At 56.5% G+C, this 22,837-nt stretch overlaps 3 protein-coding genes across 6 annotated transcripts in view; all 3 read right to left on the bottom strand.

The window, feature by feature from the left end:
• Positions 1-22,837, bottom strand: part of SIRT7 (sirtuin 7) — a 50,436-nt gene that overhangs the window by 20,373 nt on the left and 7,226 nt on the right. The window lies entirely within an intron of this gene.
• Positions 207-5,710, bottom strand: PYCR1 (pyrroline-5-carboxylate reductase 1). 3 transcript variants are annotated; one of them, XM_050764053.1, is made up of 8 exons: positions 5,492-5,710; positions 4,746-4,872; positions 4,444-4,514; positions 3,671-3,850; positions 2,947-3,168; positions 2,678-2,770; positions 2,351-2,514; positions 207-1,190 (listed from the first exon to the last, which is right to left on the bottom strand). In XM_050764053.1, exons 2-8 carry the CDS (start codon positions 4,810-4,812, stop codon positions 1,028-1,030), a joined length of 960 nt encoding a protein of 319 aa, XP_050620010.1. In that variant the 5' UTR covers positions 4,813-4,872; positions 5,492-5,710; the 3' UTR covers positions 207-1,027. The 3 variants fall into 3 exon arrangements, with proteins under 3 accessions (XP_050620010.1, XP_050620012.1, XP_050620013.1); XM_050764055.1 differs by lacking the exon at positions 5,492-5,710 and adding an exon at positions 5,206-5,250; XM_050764056.1 differs by lacking the exon at positions 5,492-5,710 and adding an exon at positions 5,144-5,222.
• MYADML2 (myeloid associated differentiation marker like 2) lies at positions 7,940-10,565 on the bottom strand. 2 transcript variants are annotated; one of them, XM_050764057.1, is made up of 2 exons: positions 9,046-10,565; positions 7,940-8,844 (listed from the first exon to the last, which is right to left on the bottom strand). In XM_050764057.1, the coding sequence occupies exon 1, from the start codon at positions 10,035-10,037 to the stop codon at positions 9,114-9,116; it is 924 nt and encodes a 307-aa protein (XP_050620014.1). In that variant the 5' UTR covers positions 10,038-10,565; the 3' UTR covers positions 7,940-8,844; positions 9,046-9,113. The 2 variants fall into 2 exon arrangements, with proteins under 2 accessions (XP_050620014.1, XP_050620015.1); XM_050764058.1 differs by having other exon boundaries at positions 7,940-8,756.

Below are 22,837 nucleotides of genomic sequence, written 5' to 3'. Positions count from 1 at the left end.
GAATCAGAGCATCCCTGGCCCTTGTAACCCAACCCTCAGCAGCTCCTCCAATCCTGTGGACCTCCTGGGATCCTGGGATGGCTGACTGTATGTGTCCACTTGACTGGGCCACAGGGTGCCTGAGCGTCTGGTCAAACATTATTCTGTTTCTGGCGGGGGAGGGGGGGGTTGCATGAGACTAATACGTGACTCTGCAGACCTTTGCATTAGATTACATTGACATTTTAATCAGTAAGGCAGATGCCCTCCAAGATGTGGGCAGGCCTTGTCTAATCAGTTGAAGGCCCCACTATTCCATCCACAGTAACCACCCTCCCTGACAGGCAGGGCCTCCCTCCTCATCTGGCAGACAGAAGTCAGGGCACTAGGGGCTGGAAACCAATTTATAAAACTGGAAGCGCCAAGACAGAAGTGATAGCACCCTGCCAGGGAGGTCAGGAGCAGGAGGCGGTGGCCACAGGAAGTTCACCGGCAACCCAAGGAGCCCTTTCCCCAAATGTCCGTGGGATCTGGGTGCTTGGCAGCCAAGAGGGGCTGTGGCCCTTCACGCTGGACTCGGGGTGCCTGGACCCTCTGGCCCTTCTCACACGGGAAGGAGAGGTTTCTCCCTGAATGGAGGGCAGGGAGGGGCCAGGAGGGGGTGTGGGATCCCACCTCTGCTGAGCCTTCACAGAGGGGGCCCTTGACCTTTGCACTCAGGAAGGAGCCCATGCCAGCTGACACTGGAGTTAAGAGTGGGTGAAGACCCTCCGGGCTCCTGAGCGCTGGAGGAAGGTGGTCCTGACATGGTTTGGGAGCAGAGGAGAAAGGAGGTTGAGGTTGGGGAATCCACCCGTTCTGGGCTGGGAAACACTTGCAGACCACAGAGATTTCCAGTGGGAAGTGACGTGGCCCCTCCCTGGCTATGCCCCTGGCTGGCCCCTGCGCTGATCAGAGCCAGACAGTGGGCCACTATCGGGGACCCCCTAGTCCCCCTAGTGATGAGAGAAGAGAAGGTGGTGGCAGGGTGGTGGTCAGGCAGGACGTGTCAATCCTTGCCCACTGGCGCCAGGCTGCGAGGGAGCAGCTTGGTGTGGCCAGAAGGCGACAGAGAGGTCCCTGCAGGGGATTCCAGCTTCACCTTGTCCAGGATGGTCTTCTTGATGGCGGCTGGTGACACCTGCTCCTGGTCAGCCATGGACTGCAGCTCCCTGGAGAGGCAGGGAGAGGTTGGGTTTGGAGCACAAGCGTGCACCCAGGAAGAGGGAGCGAAGCCCACAGCTCCCAATGCGTCAGCCCTGGGCAATGCTGTCACCCTCATCTCAGCACCTTTATTCCCTTCTGCCAGTGACACACCCCACACAGCTGCTGGGCTCCCCTCACCTTATCCCCCTCTGCCAGCAACACACCCCACACAGCTGCTGGGCTCCCCTCACCTTATTCCCCTCTGCCAGTGACATACCCCACACAGCTGCTGGGCTCCCCTCACCTTATTCCCCTTTGCCAGTGACACACCCCACACAGCTGCTGGGCTCCCCTCACCTTATTCCCCTCTGCCAGTGACACACCCCACACAGCTGCTGGGCTCCCTCTCACCTCACTGGAATCAGCTCAGCATCACCAAATCTCCCCGCAGCACCCCCCAGACCTGAGTTCTCATGGCCCCACCACAGGATATGGGTTTATGCCCGTCTCTCCTGCAGGCTGGAGGTGAGGCCAGGCCCTTCATGTTCCCCTCACTGCTACAGGGTGGCACTCGCAGAGTCTGAGAGCGTCTGGACTGGAGAGTGGGCAGTGTGGCGAGAAACACGTCCTCACCCACCCTGCAGACCTGATCTGGGGACAGCAGCTCTCAGCCTGGCTCTGCCTTTGACCAGCTGTGGGATCCCAGGCATACAGTAAACTCTCTCGCCTGCTCTTTCCTTTTTTCACCTTCCATGGAATTTTCCTTGTGCCTGGATGCTGCTGTGTGTCCTGCTAGTCTAACTTAATCCCCCAGCGAGGGCAGGGGGAAGGTGGAACCAGGCACACAGGTTTCCTAACGTGCCTGGCCACCCCGCCACCCCACTGGTGTGGCCCCTGGCTCAAATGACGCTCCTGGCTATGACGATGGTGGACCTATGTGGGGAGCACAGGGCAGAGCATCCGGGTCCCTCTGTGGATGTCCCCTCCTCACAGGAAACTGCCGTGAGGTGGGGAGGAGCACTGCACACGGTAACCCAGGGAACCTCAGGGCCCCGTGTCCTGCCCAACGCCAGGCCAGAGTTCAATACATATCTGCTGAGTGCATGAATGAGCCGATGTATGCGAGATGGAGGCCTCTGCCACGCAAGGACTGGACACCAGGGAAGTGGGCAGGGTGGGGGCCCACCGTGTGCGGATGCAGGAGGCCTCCACAGCGTTGATGAGCAGAGAGCGGAAGCCCCCACTCTCCAGCACGTGCAAGGCATGGATGGTGGCCCCACCGGGAGAGCTGACGTTGTCCTTGAGCTGGCCTGGGTGCTGTTCGGAGTGCAGCAGCATCTTGGCAGCCCCCTGCAGCCAGAAGAAAGGCTGACGGCTGTGAGCACCCACCTGCCTCTGCAGGGCACTGCCCCAGCCACTGCAACACCCACTGACTCCCCACTTGGCTCCTCCCAGTGAGGCCCCAGGGCCCTGCAAGGAGTGGCCCCACCAGAGGGTCAGGAAACACACTGACCAGGAGGGCCTGGGCCCCGAGGCGGACTGCCAGGCGCCTTGGAAGTCCCATCTTCACGCCCCCATCAGCCAGGGCATCCAGGGCTGTGAATGCCTGTGGGGAGAAGGCACCCTGAGCCTCTCTCCTGGGCTTCTCCTTCCCTTCTGGGCAAGCTCCAGTTCCCACAGCCTTGGAGCCCTCCACCGTGGCCCTCCCAGGGGGGCAGGGACAGATGTGCCCTGTGGTCCTGGGAAGTGTCCGCCGCTGCCATCTGCCCCCGCGGTCCTCACGTAGGCGGGGCCGCTGCCACTGAGTCCCGTGACGGCATCGATCAGGTCCTCTTCCACCTCTGTGCAGAAGCCCACGCTGCCCAGCAGCTGCTCCAGGAGCCTCCCGTCCTCCACCTGGGCGTGTGTGCCTGTGGCGTACACGGTGGCCCCCTCCCGCACCACGACGGGGATGTTGGTCATGCAGCGGATGACCCTGGGGGTTGGTCGAAACGCTGACAGCTTCTGGAAGAGAAACCAGTGTGTCTGTCTGGCCTTGGATGCAGTGCCTAGATGCACCCACCCCCCCCCGAGCAGTGCCCGAGCCGTCCCAGTGGGCCGGGACACTGCAACCCTTCTGCAGATGAAAACAGAAGTACTAGCCGGGCGCGGTGGCTCAAGCCTGTAATCCCAGCACTTTGGGAGGCCGAGACGGGCGGATCACAAGGTCAGGAGATCGAGACCATCCTGGCTAACATGGTGAAACCCCGTCTCTACTAAAAATACAAAAAAAAACTAGCCGGGCGAGGTGGCGGGCGCCTGTAGTCCCAGCTACTCAGGAGGCTGAGGCAGGAGAATGGCGTAAACCCGGGAGGCGGAGCTTGCAGTGAGCTGAGATCCGGCCACTGCACTCCAGCTTGGGGGACAGAGCGAGACTCCGTCTCAAAAAAAAAAAAGAAAACAGAAGTACTGAGGGCCAGGGCTGTAGACAGCCTCTCTCCACACCCCACTAGGCCTGCAGTGCTACCTTCTCTATGGAGCCGATGGTGACGCCGGCCGCACAGGACACCACGATGTGCCTGTCCTCAATGTGGGTGCCTATCTCATCCAGGATGAAGGGGATGATGTGTGGCTTCACAGCCAGGAAGAGCACATCACTGTGCTGTACCGCCTCCTTGTTGTGGGGTGTCAGCTTCACCCCCATCTTCTGCAGGGGGCAACAGGTGGGCTTAGCCTGTTCCTGTGGCTGTCTGCACCCCCACCAAGCCAAGAGCCCCACAGGTAGAACAGCACAGAGAATGCTGGAGTTGGGGGTGGGCAGGGCTGGGGGCTCAGGGCTCTGACCACCGCCTTGATGACCCTTCCCACCCAGAAATGGAGGAACTCTGTGTGGAACGTGTCCCTGTTGCAGACAGAAAAGGAGCCTCCATTCACACCACCGCCCTGCCACCAGCCTCGGACTGCCGTCCCCCAGACCCCCGCTCTCCACGTGTGAGTGGCGGTCTCAAGCAGCCCCCAGGTGTGTTCTTTGGCTGCCCGGCTGTGGCCCCACCTGCCAGGCCCCCAGAGGACCCCTCGGAACTTTAACTCTGTGCAGGGAGCTCCATTCCAGAGCAACACCCTCCTGTTAGCTGTACACACTCTCACTACCCAGGTCCCAAGAGAAATTGGTGGGGCAAGGAGGCAGGGTCCATGAGACTCCAGCCCAGGGCCCCTGCCCTCACTGGGTGGGAGCACTCCTGCATCTCCACGCCCAGCCCCACAGGGACTGTCTCCTTTTCCCCTTTCACCTGCACCTACCCTGAGGGCAGAAGCCGTGGCCAGGTCCATGTCTGGGGAGCTAGCCATTATCTTGTGGGCAGCCAAGATGCCTGAGAGGGGAAACAGTTCCTCTTCATGGCCAGTTCTGGCTTCCCTCCCTCCCCATTCCCAGGAAGAAGGGTAAGACAGCACAGGTAAAGCCCCAAACACACAGAAGCTGCCAGTTCCCCCAGGACTCAGGTCTTGTGACCCAGCCCCCACCTTCAGCCCCCAGCCCTGCAGAAGTGGAAAGGGGCCAGTCTCTCCCACGGGGCTTCACCGTCCCCCACCTGGGGACCTACCTGCTGCTGTGAAGCCCTTGACCAGGGCAAAAGCCAGCTGGCCAGCGCCGATGAAGCCCACGCTCATGCTGTCGGGAGACCCCCGGCCCAAAGCCCCCACAGATGGCACCGGCTCTGCGGGATGAGACTGGCAGGATCAAAGCAAGTTAGGAGGGCAGTGCCAGCCTGACCGCTCCTCCCGCAGCCGGGTGCCCACCCGGCTTTCCACTTTGCTGTCCGATGGCCCTGGCCCGCTAACTGCTCCGGATCCCCTAGCCAGAGCGGCGAGGGGTCCCGCACCCACCGCAGGGGTAGAGGCTCCGCAGAGGAAATGACTGGGAAGGGGGAAAAGTACGGGCAGGACCCGGCGCCCCGGGGGTCCCCCGTCTGGGCTCCCGCCCCGCCCGGAGCTAGGCTACCGTCGCGCCCCACCCGGCAGGCGCCGCCCACCATTCCCGGAGCCCGACCCCAACCCAGCTACCGTGCGCAGCCCGTCCCCACCCCTCCGCGCCGCGCCCGCCACGCGGCACCCGCACCCCAGCCCCGCCCCCCTCGCGCCAGCAAATCCGGGCGCGGCCGCCAGGCGCTGGCCAATCAGAGCGCGCGGCGGCGCCAAAGCGGTTGCATCATCCGCGCGCCCCCCCCGCGCCGTCCGCCGGGCCCCGCCGCTCGCGTGCCCTGGGATCCCCCGACCCCCGGACACACCCCCTCTCAGGCTCGCCGTCCCCTGACCCGCGCTCCTCCGGGTCGCGCTTCCTGGGACCTACCGTGGGGTCCGAGGACGCGGGCGGAGGGGGCGGTCCGAGGGGGCCCTGCACGCAGGGCTTTGTCTTGGGCCACCCGGACACGGATGCGTCAAGCTGGCGGCCCTGGGCGCGTGGCCGGTGCTCTCTGGGAATCAGTCCCTTCTCCTGTCATCGAGTTTGGAGAAGCCCGGCTGCACCGCGTTTTCTTTCCTTTGTGTGTGTGTGTGTGTGTGTGTGTTCACTCCTGTAATCCCAGCACTTTGGGAGGCCGAGGTGGGCGGATCACCTGAGGTCAGGAGTTCTGTGTGTGTGTGTGTGTGTGTGTGTGTGTGTGTTCACTCCTGTAATCCCAGCACTTTGGGAGGCCGAGGTGGGCGGATCACCTGAGGTCAGGAGTTCGAGACCAGCCTGGCCAACATGGTGAAACCCCACCATGGTGAAACCCCATCTCGGCCGGGCGCGGTGGCTCAAGCCTGTAATCCCAGCCCTTTGGGAGGCCGAGGCGGGCGGATCACGAGGTCAGGAGATCGAGACCATCCTGGCTAACACGGTGAAACCCCGTCTCTACTAAAAATACAAAAAACTAGCCGGGCGCGGTGGCGGGCGCCTGTAGTCCCAGCTACTCGGGAGGCTGAGGCAGGAGAATGGCGTAAACCCGGGAGGCGGAGCTTGCAGTGAGCTGAGATCCGGCCACTGCACTCCAGCCTGGGTGACAGAGCAAGACTCCGTCTAAAAAAAAAAAAAAAAGAAGAAGAAACCCCATCTCTACTAAAAATACAAAAAATTAGCCGGGCGTGGTGGCAGGCGCCTGTAATCCCAGCTACTTGAGAAGCTGAGGCAGGAGAATCGCTTGAACCCGGGAGGTGGAGGTTGCAGTGAGCCAGGATTGGGCCTCTGCACTCCAGCCTGGGCAACAAGAGTAAGACACCACCTAAAAAAAAAAAAAGGAAGAAAAGAAGAAAGGAAAAGAAAAGAAAGGCATGACACTGCAGCCACAGGTGTTCTTCTAACTGGGCACACAGTGGTGCTCCGCTAGCAAACACAGGAAGCCCACCCCATCGTGCCCCAGCTCCCATGCGACCCGGAGCATCCTCCAATACCCAAACATCATGCCTGCCCTGGGTTTTAGGGAGAGTGAAGCTCCAGTCACTTCCCCCTGAGAGCATGCTCAGAGTTCATCTGATTCGGGCTCTGGATAGTCAGGGTCCCTGTCGGTGGTGAGATTAAGGGCGAAGTCAGAAGGGATCACTGGCAGCCCATTCCCCTGCCAAGGGGTGAGAGGAGCTACCTTATTTTTTCTGTGCTGTATCTTAGATGATGACAGGCTATTCTAGCACATCATTTCAGAAGGCCTGGGACGCTCCTGCCACAGCGGCAGCACCACGTGTTCTGGCTATCTGTCTACCTGTTCCCCCCACTGTCAACATGTAATGACCACCACCAACACTGGGAGGCTGCTCTGTGGTGGCCATGGGAGGCGCTTGTCCAGATGGACAGCTCAAACCTGGGACACGAAGGCTAGCATCGCCACGGTGCTTTGAGAGCCAAGCTCCCCAGGCCATTTCAAAATCAGTTTTCCCCAAGTGATAACAGCAAGTAACACTTTTACCTAAAAACCCAAAAACCCAAAATGGACAGCCCTCTGGGCCAGGGATACACCATCAACAGCATTGATTCTGAAGGAAGCCTCCCAGCCAGACCTCCCAGCCCTGGGTCTCCTCCCCTTCCTTTCTCTCCCTCAGGACCTTTGAGAAGGTGGCAGAAGGCCACCGGACAGGGAGGAAATTGGGAAGTTGGTGACAATTAACTCGTTTCAGAATTCTGGCCAGCAAAAAAAAAGGAGAGGAGGCTGGGTCCCCTGCAAGACTGGTGCCCAGGTCTCCCCTGAGTCAGGAGGCAGGTGATCCCTGTACCCCTCCCCGCCACTCTCAGCCAGCAGCAGGCCCCACAGCTGACTGCCCTTGTCTGAGATCTGCCATTGACCCACCCCCTCTGAGTAAAGGACGTCGGCCAGACCCTGTTTGTTGGCTAATGTGAGCAAGACCCCTCCTCAGGGGCCAGCGAGGCCCCTTCCTTATATTCTTCATGGCAGCAACACAGGCCTGGTTGTGGGGACCGCCATCCAAAAGGAACAACAATGCGTCTGTCCATTGCTGTGTCCGGGGCCTCTCGAGACCCCCAGATGGGCATGGGGGAGGAGGTGAGCGCTGCAGGCCTCTGGGAGGGATGGGCATGAGCCACAGGCCTGTCAGAGCCAGGCTGACCTGTCACCCCTCTGAGGCAGAGGACACTGCCTGCCCCTTCCCCAGGAGGCTGCTCAGACCCTCAGGAGCCCAGCCTGCCCTGACCACAATCCCGGGCCACTTCTTCCTCAGCCTTCCCCCACAGCATGCTAGGAGGGGCCGCCAGGAGGGGCAGGTGCCCACAGTCCCCTCAGAAGAGACTGCTGGTCCAGAGGCAGGGTGCATCTAACTGTCAGCATTTATTTCCTGCTCAAGGACGTCAGTGGGACCCAGTCAATGGGCTGAGGGGCTGTTGTGCCCCTGCCCACCCGGCCTGGACTCAGGGGCGGCCAGTGGGTCAGCTCCTGGCTGGTCCAGGCTGGGCTTCTGTGCAGGAGAAGCTGGCTGGAGCGTGGAGGATGATGGCCTCGGCGTCAGGAGTGTTTGGGCAACTGGACCCTTGAGCAGAGGCAAGCAGTGCCCAGACTCTGTGTCCAGCGGCTGTCCTCAGCTGGGCTCCCTCCCAGTGCCACAGAGGCCCACAGTGCACAGATGCCCACCCGGCCACTGCTGATGCTGCTTTGTCACAGCTGATGGTGGGTGTCCAGGTGGGGCTCTGTGGCTATGGCAGAACCAGGTCCTCTCCGTCCACTGTGCACTTGGCGCCGCTGGGCTCTGTAGGCTCTTCCAGGCCACCTGCACCACTTCCAGCCAGCAGACACCCCGGAGGCAGCCTGCTTCCAAAGGCTGTGGCTACTAGCCCGGAGGCTTCCCAGACATGGGTGGGAGAGGCTTGTCCAGATTTCTGGCTCCTCTGTGAGCCGGCACAGCTCCCCCAGGCAGGCCCCTCTTCGCAGGGTTCTGGGAGCTGCCTCTCTGAGCCAGGAGTGGTTCCGGCTCCACATGCCCCTCCCTCCCCTTGATTGGCCCAGCTGCTCTGCTGGGTGCCTTTCCTCTGAAAGTCATTCATTTTTCAGCTTGCCTTACCCAGCCTGAGTGTGGTCTCCAGACACTCACGGAGGTACTGGGTGCCTCGCAAATCCTTCTGGCCTCAGCGTCCCCAGCTGCAAAATGGGTCACAACAGCAGCGGCTTTAAAGTTTTCCCTTATGTTACAGTGACCAGCACTGAGCCCCAGGAGCGCCGGGAAATGCTGAGAGAGAGAGAGCTGGGGATTAGCCTAGGTGAGGCTCTCCCCTGCGTCTGCTCAGGGCCTCAGCCCTGCGTCCTGCCCCTGTCCCTCCGTTCCTCCGTGAGCCCAGCCTGGAAGTCGGGGCACGACCTCTCCCGTTGTACTTCATCTGCCCTGAGCCCGCGACTTCCCTCCTACTCGCTACTTGACACCTCGGTTCACCTGAGTTTCCCTTGCAGGGCCTGGAGCTGCTGGCCAGAGAGCAGAGGTGGGCGGGCTGCCGATGTGGGCTATAGGCTGGGCACGAAGCGAATCCTCTGGGAGTAGGCGAGGTCAGCGACGTACAGGAGCAGGTTGACATAGGTGAAGATGGCCACCACCAGCTGGCTGTCCCAGGGACAGCTGCCTCGAACACAGTCAGGGGGCCGTTTGGGCTCGCCATACTTGGGATCGAAACAGAAGACTGGCCAGATCACGGCGGCACTGAGGTACAGGAGCACAGCCAGGAACGTGTACACCACCACCAGCCGGTCAAAGGGGCAGCCCAGGCCCCCTGTGTGGCCCATCACACTCAGGGCCACCACGGCCACTGTGGCAAGGAAGCACAGGCTATAGACGGCCACGCACCACTGGGTGGCCACATAGCGTCCGTAGCGGCTGTCGTGGGCCAGCGCCCCAAAGATGATGCAGGCCACGAAGGCCTGGACGATCTTGAGGAGCCCTGACACTGTGGCCATGTAGCTGGTCACCTGGCCGGGCCGGGCCCGTGTCAGGGCCACCTCCACGGCGTAGGCCAGAAAGAGGAGCCCGGCGAAGACGCTGGCTGCCAGGCGGAAGTCCCTGGCAGCACAGCCGGCAGGCTCGGGGGGACACTCCCGCCGGGCGAAGTACAGCGGGTACAGGACCGCAGCCGTGGCACACAGCAGGGTGGCCAGCATGGCGAAGGCGGCGGTGAAGTTGCCCCAGGAGAGCCGCAGGCAGCCGTGGAGCCGTGTGAATTCACAGGCCACCACCAGTGCGGAGACAGCAAAGCAGAAGCCCCAGGCGGCCATGCAGAAGGTGCCCTGGACGCCCGTGAAGCCGCCCCGGTGGGCCACCAGGCTGAAGGTGGTGCAGCCAAAGGCCAGCTGCAGCACGCGGGCTGTGCCCACAGGGGACGTCACGGCGCCCAGGTGCAGGTATGCACTCCCAGGGGGCTCCATGGCGCTGCCCATCTGGCCAGCCACGTTTCCGGCTCACACAGTGCTCCAAGGCCCTGGGGTCCCTGCTGGACCAAGACCCCTCAGTTCCCTGCGGTAGTGGCAGGTGCCCGCAGCCTGCAGAGGCGGTGACGACGGTGACATTGCAGCAGGGCAGCCTCTCTGCTGCCTATGTGAGGCGGCCCCCCCCAGCACTATAAATAGACAGCCGTGATCAGAGCCCTAGAATAGCAGCCCACATGCCTGTCCCCATCTTACAGAGACATCTGACCCTGGTCCGCTGTGGAGCCCCTGCCGGGACCATTAACCCATTGGCTGCTGGCACCACCCCCACCTCCGCCTCCCGCCGCCTCCCGCGCACCTGCATCTGTCAGTCTGGTGAGTTGGTTTCACAGCTCTTGGGGGAGGGGGAGGGAGAAGGAGGGGAGCAGAGAGCGTGAGGGTCCCCACGGGGTAACCCCAGCTCCAGCAGCCTCCAGGGCCAGCTGTGTGGGGGAGGGGTGTAGGAGGCGGGAGGCGGCAGCCAGGGCTTGCGGCGGGTAGGGGGGTTTCCCCAACACTTACCCCACCTCTTCCGGATGGCCGTGTGGTTCAGAGCCTGCGTGGGCTTCAGGATCCTGCTGTCATAGCCTGAGGTTCACAGGGCTCTACTGTGGCCATGGGGGGAGCAGAGCGTGGAGACCGTGGCTCTACTCCCCAAGCCCCCCTCCCCACCCTCATTCTGTCTTGTCCCTAACCTGCCTGGGGCAGAGACGTTTGACTGTTAGTTACTGTCTGCAGGGGCCGTTCCAGGGCTCTTCACTTGTTCTTCACATTAAACACCTAGAAAAACACTCAACTCTTCCCTTTTTTTTTTGAGACTTGCTGTGTCGCCCAGGCTGGAGTGCAATGGTGCGATCTTGGCTCCCGCGTTCAAGCAATTATCCTGCCTCAGCCTCCCGAGTAGCTGGGATTACAGGCGTGAGCCACTGCGCCCGGCTAATTTTTTTTTGTATTTTTAACAGAGATGGGGTTTCACCATGTTAGCCAGGCTGGTCTTGATCTCTTGACCTTGTGATTCGCCTGCCTCGGCCTCCCAAAGTGCTGGGATTACAGATGTGAGCCACTAGGCCCGGCCCCTCTTGTTTTTTCAAGACAGGGTCTAGCTCTGTCACCCAGGTTGGAATGCAGTGGTGAGATCACAGCTCACTGTAGCCTCGACCTCCCAGGCTTAAGTGATCCTCCTGCTTCAACCTTTTTATTTATTTATTTACTTATTTATTTATTTAACCATTTGCAGTCACTCCCAAATCTTCCATTTTTAAACTAAAATATGAAATGTTTTTGAAAAGAAAAAAAAGATTTCTTTTTTTTTTTTGAGACGGAGTCTCGCTCTGTCACCTAGGCTGGAGTGCAGTGGCCGGATCTCAGCTCACTGCAAGCTCCTCCTCTCGGGTTCACGCCATTCTCCTGCCTCAGCCTCCCGAGTAGCTGGAACTACAGGCGCCCGCCACCTCGCCCGGCTAGTTTTTTTTTTGTATTTCTTAATAGAGACGGGGTTTCACCGTGTTAGCCAGGATGGTCTCGATCTCCTGACCTCGTGATCCGCCCGTCTCGGCCTCCCAAAGTGCTGAGATTACAGGCTTGAGCCACCGTGCCTGGCCAAAATTATTTCTTACTAAATTTTAAAGTTTTTTCTTTTCTTTTCTTTTTTTTTTTTTTGAGACAGAGTCTTGCTCTGTGCCCCAGGCTGGAGTGCAGTGGCGTGATCTTGGCTCACTGCAAGCTCCGCCCCCCGGGTTCATGCCATTCTCCTGCCTCAGCCTACTGAATAGCTGGGACTACAGGTGCCCGCCATCACGCCCGGCTAGTTTTTTGTATCTTTTAGTAGAGATGGGGTTTCACGGTGTTAGCCAGGATGGTCTCGATCTCCTGACCTCGTGATCCGCCCGCCTTGGCCTCCCAAAGTGCTGGGATTACAGGCTTGAGCCACTGCGCCCGGCCAATTTTTTATTTTTTTGAGATGGAGTTTTGCTCTTCCCAGGCTGGAGTGCAATGGCGAAATCTTGGCTCACTGCAACCTCTGCCTCCCGGGTTCGAGCGATTCTGCTGCCTCAGCCACCCTAGCAGCTAGGATTACAGGCGCCTGCCACCATGCCCAGCTAAGTTTTTGTATTTTTAGTAGAAACGGGGTTTCACTATGTTGGCCAGGCTGGTTTAGAACTCCTGACCTCGGGCAATCCACCCGCCTCAGCCTCCCAAAGTGCTAGAATTACAGGCGTGCGCCACTGTGTCCAGCTTTGTTACTACAAAGAGAAACAAAAATTGCCTGTAATTGCATCACCTGGATTCAACCACTTTGAACATTTTCTGGTATATCCTTGTAGGTATTTCCTGAACGTTTTACTTAGAAAAACTGAAATCCGCAGAAGGGCTATAAAATAGCATGACAAACACTCATATACCCTTCATCTCGTCATGTCTGAGCTCTCTCCCACCAGACACTTAATTAATTCTTCGATTATGACGATGTGACCTTAGATTTCACAGACCTGGTCTTCCTTTTTCTTTTTTCTTTTTCTTTTTTTTTTTTTTGAGACGGAGTCTCGCTCTGTCGCCCAGGCTGGAGTGCAGTGGCCGGATCTCAGCTCACTGCAAGCTCCACCTCCCGGGTTTACGCCATTCTCCTGCCTCAGCCTCCCGAGTAGCTGGGACTACAGGCGCCCGCCACCTCGCCCGGCTAAGTTTTCGTATTTTTTAGTAGAGATGGGGTTTCACTGTGTCAGCCAGGATGGTCTCGATCTCCTGACCTCGTGATCCGCCCGTCTCGGCCTCCCAAAGTGCTGGGATTACAGGCTTGAGCCACCGCGCCCGGCCTCTTTTTTTTTTTTTTTTTGAGACGAAGTCTCACACTGTCACCCAGACTGGAGTGCAGTGGTGCAATCTCAGTTTACTACAACCTCCACCTCCCAGGGTAAAGCAGTTCTCCTGCCTCAGCCTCCCGAGTAGCTGGGACTACAGGCATGCACCACGATACCCAGCTAATTTTGTATTTTTAGTAGAGATGGGGTTTCTCCATGTTGGTCAGACTGGTCTCGAACTCCCGACCCCAGGTGATCCAACTGCCTGGCCTCCCAGAGCGTTGGGATTACAGGCGTGAGCCACCGTGCCCAGCCTTAGAACATTTTTCGATTAGCAGAAAAATTGACCAGGTAGTGCAGCCTCCCACACAGCCCTTACCTAGCCTTCCTATGGTTAACCTCCTAGTGAGCTATGGGGGGCGGGCTTTGTTACAGCTAATGAATCACAGCCGATACTGACACATTGTTGTTGACTAAGGCTTGCACTTGATTCCTATTGCCTCAGTTTCACTTGCTGTCCTTTTCCTGTCCCAGGAGCCCATCCCGGACCCCATAGCACACTCAGTCCTCAGGTCTCAGGCTCCTCTCGGCTTCCCTCGTGTTCGATGACCGTGGCAGTTGTGAGGAGCACTGGCAGGTGTTTTGGAGTGTGTCCCTCTGTTGGGATTGGTCTGATATCTTTCTCTTGGTTAGACAGGGGATATGGGTTTTGGGAGGAAGACCACAGGGTTGAAGTCCCGTCCTCATCCCGGCCTGTCAAGGACGTATGCTCTCCACCTGCCAGGTCATGGGTGGGGCTGGCCTGGGTCACCTGGCTGACTCAGAGCCTGTCAGGTTTCTCCACCGTGAAGTCCCCCTGTTCACATGGTGCCGTTTGTGGAGAAGTCACGATTTGCAGCCCCCAAGGAAGAAGTGGGGGGTTAGGTTCCCCCTCCCTAGGGGCAGAGTGTCTGCAAAAATTATGTAGAATTTTTCTGCAAAGGAGACTTGTCTCCTCCCCCGTTTATTTGTTTGTTCAATGATGTGTCTATAGCAGCGTGAATTTACAGATGTTTATACTTTGTTGGTGGTGGTAGTTTTTTTTTTTTTTTTTTTTGGAGTGCATGGATCTCAGTGCAAGCTCCGCCTGTTACCCATTCTCCTGCCTCAGCCTCCCGAGTAGCTGGGTACAGACGCACCGCGCCTGGCACGGGGTTTCACCGTGTTAACCAGGATGGTCTCGATCTCTGACCTCGTGATCCGCCCGTCTCGGCCTCCCAAAGTGCTGGGATTACAGGCTTCGGTGGTGGTTTTTTTTTTTTTTTTTGAGATGGAGTCTAGCTCTGTTACCCAGGCTGGGGTGCAGTGGCATGATCTCGACTCACTGCAACATCCACCTCCCAAGTTCAAGCAATTGTCCTGCTTCAGCCTCCCGAGTAGCTGGGACAACAGGTGCATGCCACCATGCCCAGGTAATTTTTGTATTTTCAGTAGAGACGGGATTTCACTATGTTGACCAGATGGTCTTGATCTCTTGACCTTGTGATCCACCTGCCTTGGCCTCCCAAAGTGCTGGGATTACAGGCATGAGCCATCACGCCCGGCCTGTTGTTGTATTTTTGAGACGGAGTCTCGCTCTGTCACCCAGACTGGAGTGCAGTGGCATGATCTTGGCACACTGCAACCTCCGTCTCCTGGGTTCAAGTGATTCTCCAGCCTCAGCCTCCTGAGTAGCTGGGCTTACAGGTGCTGGTCACCACACTAAGCTAATATTTGTATTTTTAGTAGAGATGGTGGTTCACCACATTGACCAGCCTGGTCTTGAACTCCTGACCTCAAGTGATCCACCCGCCTCAGCTTCCTGAAGTGCTGGTATTACAGGCGTGAGCCACCGTGCCTGACTGGGTGTTTATAGTTTGGATTAGAATCCAGAGCTACGGGGGCTCTTGTGGTCTGCTGGGCTCCCCCGACATGCTTCCATCAGTGTGTGTGTGTGTGTGTGTGTGTGTGTGTGTGTGTGTGTGTAAGCACTTCCTTACTTTTTGGCACTACAAGATATTCCAGGTTCAACCTGTGTATTTCCTGTGATACTGTGATATAATAAAAAATGAGGCCGGGCACGGTGGCTCACGCCTGTAATCCCAGCACGTTGAGAGGTTGAGGCAGGCAGATCACCTGATGTCAGGAGTTTGAGAACAGCCAGGCCAACACGGTGAAACCCTGTTTGTACTAAAAATACAAAAATTGGCCATGCGCGGTGGCAGGCGCCTGTAGTCCCAGCTACTCGAAAGGCTGAGGCAGGAGAATGGCGTGAACCTGGGAGGCAGAGGTTGCAGTGAGCCAAGAACGCGTCACTGCACTGTAGCCTGGGCGACAGAGCAAGACTCCGTCTCAAAAAAAAAAAAAAAAAAAAGGCCGGGCGTGGTGGCTCACGCCTGTAATCCCAGCACTTTGGGAGGCCAAGGCGGGCGGATCACGAGGTCAGGAGATCAAGACCATCCTGGCTAACATGGTGAAACCCCGTCTCTACTAAAAAATACAAAAAAAAAAAAACTAGCCGGGCGAGGTGGCGGACGCCTGTAGTCCCAGCTACTCGGTAGGCTGAGGCAGGAGAATGGCATGAACCTGGGAGGCGGAGCTTGCAGTGAGCAGAGATCGCGCTGCTGCACTCCAGCCTGGGTGACAGAGCGAGACTCCGTCTCAGAAAAAAAAAAAAAAAAAAAATTGGCTGGGTGTCTTGTCACATGCCCGTAATCTCAGCTCCTGGGGAGGCTGAGGTAGGAGAATCAGTTGAACGCAGGAGACCGAGGTTGCCATGAGCTGAGATCGCACCACTGCACTTCAGCCTGGGCGACAGAGTGAGAGAGACTCTGTCTCAAAAAAAAAAAAAAAATTAGTTGGGAGTGGTGGTGCACACCTGTAATCCCAGCTACTTGGGAGGTTGAGGTGGGAGGATTGCTTGAACCCAGGAGGTTGAGGGTGCAGTGAACTGTGATTATGCCATCACACTGCAGCCTGGGCAACACAGTGAGACCCCATCTCTGAAAGTAAATCAAAATAATAAAATGAGGAAAGTACTTCCCTGAGTTCTGTGTCACTCCAGCAAAGTCACCAAACTGGAGGAGGGGCCATGGGAACCTCAGTTGGCCCGAAGGTGGGTGACACCTGCTACATTTGGCCGTCTGTCCTCAGGTTCCACATCCAAGTATTTAAGAAATCTCAAACTGAAAATACAAAATATACTGCCCCAGCACGGTGGGTCACGCCTGTAATCCCAGCACGTTGAGAGGTTGAGGCAGGCAGATCACCTGAGGTCAGGAGTTTGAGACCAGCCAGGCCAACATGGTGAAACCCCGTTTGTACTAAAAATACAAAAATTGGCCATGCGTGGTGGCAGGTGCCTGTAGTCCCAGCTACTCGGAAGGCTGAGGCAGGAGAATGGCGGGAACCCGGGAGGCAGAGGTTGCCGTGAGCTGAGATCGTGCCACTGCACTCCAGCCTGGGTGGCAGAGCGAGACTCCATTACAAAGAAAAAGAAAAGAAAATACAATGCCGGGCGCGGTGGCTCACGCCTGTAATCCCAGCACTTTGGGAGGCCGAGGCGGGTGGATCACAAGGTTCGAGACCACGTGAGCTGAAACCCCGTTTCTACTAAAAATACAAATCCGGGCCACTGGGCGCCTGTAGTCCCAGCCTCGGGAGGCTGAGGCAGGGAATGGCGTGAACCCGGGAGGCGGAGAGCGAGATTGCGCCACTCCAGCCTTACGACGGAGCAAACTCTGTCTCAAAAAAAAAAAAAAAAAAAAAAAGAAAATACAAAAAACAAAAATAAAATAGTAAATAAGGCTGGGTGCGGTGGCTCACGCCTGTACACCCAGCACTGTGGGAGGCTGAGGTGGGTGGATCACCTGAAGTCAGGAGTTTGAGACCAGCCTGACCAACCAACATGGTGAAATCCCGTCTCTACTAAAAATACAAAAATTAGCCAGGCGTGGTGCTATGTGCCTGTAATCCCAGCTACTCAGGAGGCTGAGGCAGGAGACTCGCTTGAACCTGAGAGGTGGAGATTGCAGTGAGCCGAGATCGTGCCACTGTACTTTAGCCTGGGTGACAGAGGGAGACTCCATCTCAAAAATAATAATAATAATAATACAAATAATACAAATTTAAAAAACAATACGATGTAACAACTGTTTACATAGAATTTACATAGCAGGTGTTATAAGTAATCTAGAGGTGATTTGAGTCCACAGGAGGCGGTGCAGAGGTTATATGCAAAGAACATGCCATTTTGTATCAGGGACTCCAGGCTTGTGGATTTTGGTGTTTTGGAGGTCCTGGATCCCATCCCCCAAGGATACAAAGGGACAGCTGTACTTGGGACTGGCATCAGAAATGGAGGACACGCTTGTGGGACTGAGACCTTAGCCTGCAGGATCGGATACCGTCTGCAGGGAGAAAGTGTCACAATGGAACAGGGCTGGAGGACACCCAGCGCGTGTGGGCTGGAGACTCACTTGGCGTTTGGGGAAAATCCCCACACACATTTTGGTGACCAGAGTTGAAGTGTTCTGTGTTGGATGTTGACTGTTGAGTATGTGAGAGCAGGGAAAACACTGGTTTTTTTTTCCTGTCTCAGACACCAGCCCAGCCCTGGAGTCAGCCATGTTTCTCCCAGGAACCTGGTTCCTTATGTTGGGGGAATGGCGTCAGAGACCAAGATATGGGGCCAGGCACATTTTTTGCTACTGCGGTATACATTCACAAATATTTTTATTTTTACTTATTTATTTATTGAAGATGGGGTCTCACTCTGTTGCCCAACCTGGAGTGCAGTGTCGTGATCTCAGCTCCCTGCAACCTCCGCCTCCTGGGTTCAGGAGATTCTCCTGCCTCAGCCTCCTGGGTAGCTGGAATTATAGGCACGGAGCACCACACCTGGCTAATTTTTCTATTTTTAGTAGAGATGGGGTTTCACCATGTTGGTCAGGCTGATCTTGAACTCCTGACCTCAGGTGATCCGTCCACCTCGGCCTCCCAAAGTGCCGGGATTACCGGAGTGAGCCACCGCGCCCGGCGGGCTTTTTTTTTTTTTTTTTTTTTAAGTACAGAGTTTAAATTTGCAATGGATGTTGTCACACAGTGGAAGTTCCCTGCTTCCGGTCCCTGGGTAGCAAAGGCTACGCCTCAGCCATCGCTGCTAGAAGAGGCACGGCTCAGTGTTGGGTGAATGTCCTGAGTGTTTTCATTCCGGAGAATGAAAGGTATCAACCGTCCTGGGAAAGGTGAGAAGTCAGCATGGACAGCCTGGGGTGAGAAGTCAGCGTGGACAGCCTGGGGTCACCGTCACCACGGAGCTACAGGCCAGCGTCCTCTTCGTGTCCTAGGGCTCGTTTTGTCCCTGGTCCTACAGGAAAGTGTCCTACAGGAAAGTGTGGCACCAATTGACCGATTGACCATTAGGTGAGCTGGGCCTCTCTCTCTTTCGGCACAAACGTGGGAAGAAAGGGTTTATTCACTGGTGAAATCCCTTTGGGCCCAACCCACAAGTGTCCTGTTCAGTGAGCCTGGTCCCTTGACATACCACCATCCGCCCTCAGGTCCCTTTCAGCCACCTCAGAGGAGCAAACGTCACGGCTGCTGGACCGCAGTGCTCAAGCCAGAGTTGGCCAGGAGCCAGCACCTCGCATGTGGTTCCCCAGCTCCGACAGCACTGCAGGCCCCGCCCTCCCAGCAAAGGCCACAGCCCTCCCCAGACAGGGCAACAGCCAGGCCTCTTTCAGGTCTCCCAGCCTCCTCTCCCTCCAGAGCTCTGTCCTTGTGGGGAGTCCTGTCCGAGGCCCTGCCTGGAGGTTTGGCTCTGGAGGCCCCGAGGAGGAGACCACCAGACTCCCCAGACCCCTTCTCTCACCTCCAGCCCTTGGTCTCCACGTCTCTGACCTTGTTGTCTCCCGTGGCTGCTGGGACTGCATGGATTCCCACCAGAGACTACATAGGAGCCCAAAGGGGGATGGTGGACAGGCGACTTGGCTCTGCCTGGGGTGGCAGACACCTGCCCATGGGCACCAGTCCTTCCCGGGTATTCTCAGGCCCAGGGGGATCGTGGACAGGCCACTTGGCTCTGCCTGGGGTGACAGACACCTGCCCATGGGCACCAGTCCTTCCTGGGTATTCTCGGGCCCAGGGCAGCCCTGACTCATTGGCACAGAGAGTCAAACCCCAGGACATGTCCCCAGGGCACAGGGTCTCTACAGTCCTGGTCACTCTGGGAATGGAGCTGTGGCCGCAGGGCAGGTGTGAAGCTCAGGCTGGCCTGGCCTCAGCATCCTCCTCTAACCCTTATGGTCACACTGCCTCTCTGGGCCTGTTTCTTTGTAAACTGGAGTATTTTATTTTATTTTTTGAGTCAGAATCTTGCTCTGTCACCCAGGGTGGAATGCAGTGTTGTGATCTTGGCTCACTGCAACCTCTGCCTCCTGGGTTCAAGCAATTCTCGTGCCTCAGCCTCCCAAGTAGCTGGGACTACAAGCACCTGTCACCACGCCCAACTAATTTTTTGTATTTTTAGTAGAGATGGGGTTTCACCGTGTTAGCCAGGATGGTCTCGATCTCCTGACCTTGTGATCTGCCCTCCTCAGTCTCCCAAAGTGCTGGGATTACAGGCATGAGCCACTGCGCCCGGCCTTTTTTTTTTTGGTATTTTTAGTAGAGATGGGGTTTCACCGTGTTGCCCAGGCTGGTCTCAAACTCCTGGTCTCAAGCAATCCACCCACCTTGGCCTCCCAAAGTCCTGAGATCACAGGCATGAGCTAGTGTGCCTGGCCTGTAAACTGGCATTTATAATGAAACCTACCTTGTGGGGCTACTTGGGGATCACATAACAATTGGCATGAAATGCTTTGCTTAGAAAGCTCCACCCACAACGGTGCCCAAGGTTGGCGTTGGTGTGACCTTGGTATTATCAAAACTACAGAGGGGTGTGTGTGTGTGTGTGTGTGTGTGTGTGTTTCGAGACAGAGTCTTGATCTGTCGCCCAAGCTGGAGTGCCGTGGCACAATCTCGGCTCACTGCAACCTCCACCTCCCGGGTTCAAGCAATTCTCCTGCCGCAGCCTCCCAAGTAGCTGGGATTACAGGTGTGTGCCCCCAAACCCGGCTAATTTTTGTATTTTTAGTAGAGACAGGATTTCACCATGTTGGCCAGGCTGGTGTTGAACTTCTGACCTCAAGTGATCCGCCTGCCTCAGCCTCCCAAAGTGCTGGGATTACAGGCGTGAGCCACCGCGTCTGGCCTGTTTTTTTTTTTTTTTTTGAAACAGAGTCTTGCTCTGTCACTCAGGCTGGAGTGCACTGGCACAATCACTGCTCACTGCAGCTGTGACTTCCCAGGTTTAAGCGATTCCTCCTACCTCGGCCTCCCGAGTGGCTGGGACCAGAGGTGTGCATCACCACCCCCAGCCAATGTTTTAATTTTTTGTTTTTTTTTTGGAGACAGGGGTCTCCCTATGTTGCCCAGGCTGGTCTCAAACTCCTGGGCCAAAGCGATCATCTCACCCTGGCCTCCCAAAGTGCTGGGGAGACAGGCTAGAGCTTCATGTTCTTGTCCCAGGAATCCCACATCTGGGGTTTAGCCCACAGACGTACTCGCCCTTATGCAATGTGATGACCACACGACAAGGCTGTGCACGAGCACCCTTCGCACCTGAGTGTGCAGGAGAGCCCTCCGCAGGCCCTGGACTGTCACACCTGTGGCAGCTTGCTGCGCACCCTGAGATACAGTGTTAAGAGGAGGAGACACCAGTGTGTGATGTGTAGCCATCTGTGTAAAAGAAAAAATTGCACGCATGTCAATGTGTGTGGGCGCAAGTCACCCAGGTGCCGAGGCAAGAGACCGAGGGCACGAACTGTTCCAGTCTAATAAAATATATAAAACAACAAGAGATATAGTAGATCTAGATCATACACATGATTATATATGAATATCATTAATCATTAGTTTGTAACAATTACTCTTTCCTCCAATATTACAGTAATCCTCGCTCTACAATCATAACCTAGGAAAAACCAGGCCATACAGAGATAGGAGCTGAGGGGACATAGTGAGAAGTGACCGGAAGACCGGAGTGCGAGCCTTCTGTTATGCCCGGGCAGGGCCACCAGAGGGCTCCCTGGTTTAGCAGTAACGCCAGCGTCTGGGAAGACACCCGTTGCCAAGCGGACGGTGGTCTAGTGGTAGCGTCGGTGCCAAGAAAAACCACCCGCGACTTAGCAGACCGGGAAAGGGAGTCTCCTTTTCCCGGGGGGAGTTTAGAGAAGACTGTAGTCCTCCCCTTCTTGTGGAGGGCCTGATATCAGTAGACCCACCCGCAGTTATCCGGAGGCCTAACGTCTCCTTGTGATGCTGTGCTTCAGTGGTCACACTGGTTCGCCTTCATGTTCCATCCTGTACACCTGGCTCTGCCTTCTAGGTAGCAGTAGCAAAATTAGTGAAAGTACTAAAAGTCTCTGATATGCAGAAATAATGGCACATAGGCTGTCTCCTCTCTCTCTCCTCTCTTTCTCTCTGCATCGGCTCCCAGGCAGGGAAGGGCCCCCTGTCCAGTGGACACGTGACCCACTTGACCTTACCTATCTTTGGAGATGGCTCACACTCCTTATCCTGCCCCTTTGTTTTGTATCCAATAAATATCAGCGCAGCCTGGCATTCGGGGCCACTACTGGTCTCCGTGTTTTGGTGGTAGAGGTCCCCTGGGCCCAGCTGTGTTTTCTTTTCTCTCTTTGTCTTGTGTCTTTATTTCTACAATCTCTTGTCTCTGCACATGGGGAGAAAAACCACCGACCCTGTGGGGCTGGTCCCTACAAATGTGTGCACCTGTTTACTGGAATTTTCACAAAATGATCTCTGGGAATATCCACAAGGTAGCGCTGTTTGCCCTTGGAAGCAGAGCCAGGGAGCCTGGGCTGGGGGGGAAATGGGCATTCACCTTCATACCTTCTGCGTCTTTTGAATTTTGAACCATGTGCACGAATGACCTGGTAGAAATAAATAAAATGGAAACGTTTAAGGAATTGTCAGCTGGGTAGGAAGTGTTCTGGGTTGATAAGAGTTTTGAAACTAGGGGCTGGGCAGAGTGGCTCACACCTGTAATTCCAGTACTTTGGGAGGCCGAGGAGGGCGGATCACCTGAGATCAAGAGTTTGAGACCAGCCTGGCCAACATGGCGAAACCCCATCTCTACTAAAAATATAAAAATTAGCCGGGCATGGTGGTGCATGCCTGTGATTCCAGCTACTCGGGAGGCTGAGGCAGGAGAATCACTTGAACCCAGAAGGCAGAGGTTGCACTGAGCTGAGATTGTGCCACTGTACTCCAGCCTGGAAGATACAGCAAGACTCCGTCTCAAAAAGAAAAAAAAAAAAAAAAAAAAGGTTTGGTTTTGTTTTCTTTTATTGTTTTTTGTTTGTTTGTTTTTTCTGAGACGGAGTCTCGCTCTGTTGCCCAGGCTGGAGTGCAGTGGTGCAATGTCAGCTCAGTGCGACCTCTGCCTCCTGGGCTCAAACAATTCTGCCTCAGCCTCCCGAGTAGCTGGGATTACAGATGCATGCCACCACACCCAGCTAATTTTTTATATTTTTGGTAGAGACAGAGTTTCATCACATTGGTCAGACTGGTCTCAAACCCCTGACCTCGTGATCTGCCTGCCTCGGTCTCCCAAAGTGCTGGGATTACAGGCTTGAGCCACTGCGCCTGGCAAGAATTTTGAAACGACGGCCGGGCGCGGTGGCTCAAGCCTGTAATCCCAGCACTTTGGGAGGCCGAGACGGGCGGATCACGAGGTCAGGAGATTGAGACCATCCTGGCTAACACGGTGAAACCCTGTCTCTACTAAAAAATACAAAAAACTAGCCGGGCGAGGTGGCGGGCGCCTGTAGTCCCAGCTACACAGGAGGCTGAGGCAGGAGAATGGCGTGAACCCGGGAGGCGGAGCTTGCAGTG

This window comes from Macaca thibetana, chromosome 16 (genome assembly GCF_024542745.1).
Source record: "Macaca thibetana thibetana isolate TM-01 chromosome 16, ASM2454274v1, whole genome shotgun sequence".
Taxonomy (NCBI): Eukaryota; Metazoa; Chordata; class Mammalia; order Primates; family Cercopithecidae; genus Macaca; species Macaca thibetana.
The sequence above is the reverse complement of the archived record's forward strand: the minus strand, read 5'-3'. Positions and strand labels throughout refer to the sequence as shown.

Excerpts from the sequence above, each read along its gene's own strand:
- PYCR1 (XM_050764053.1), bottom strand. The coding sequence starts at position 4,812 with ATGAGCGTGGGCTTCATCGGCGCTGGCCAGCTGGCTTTTGCCCTGGTC. Across the intron at positions 4,515-4,745 it reads CAAGGGCTTCACAGCAGCAG|GCATCTTGGCTGCCCACAAG; the intron begins GTAGGTCCCCAG and ends TTCCCCTCTCAG. Across the intron at positions 3,851-4,443 it reads CCACGGCTTCTGCCCTCAGG|AAGATGGGGGTGAAGCTGAC; the intron begins GTAGGTGCAGGT and ends TGCCCCCTGCAG.
- MYADML2 (XM_050764057.1), bottom strand. The coding sequence starts at position 10,037 with ATGGGCAGCGCCATGGAGCCCCCTGGGAGTGCATACCTGCACCTGGGC.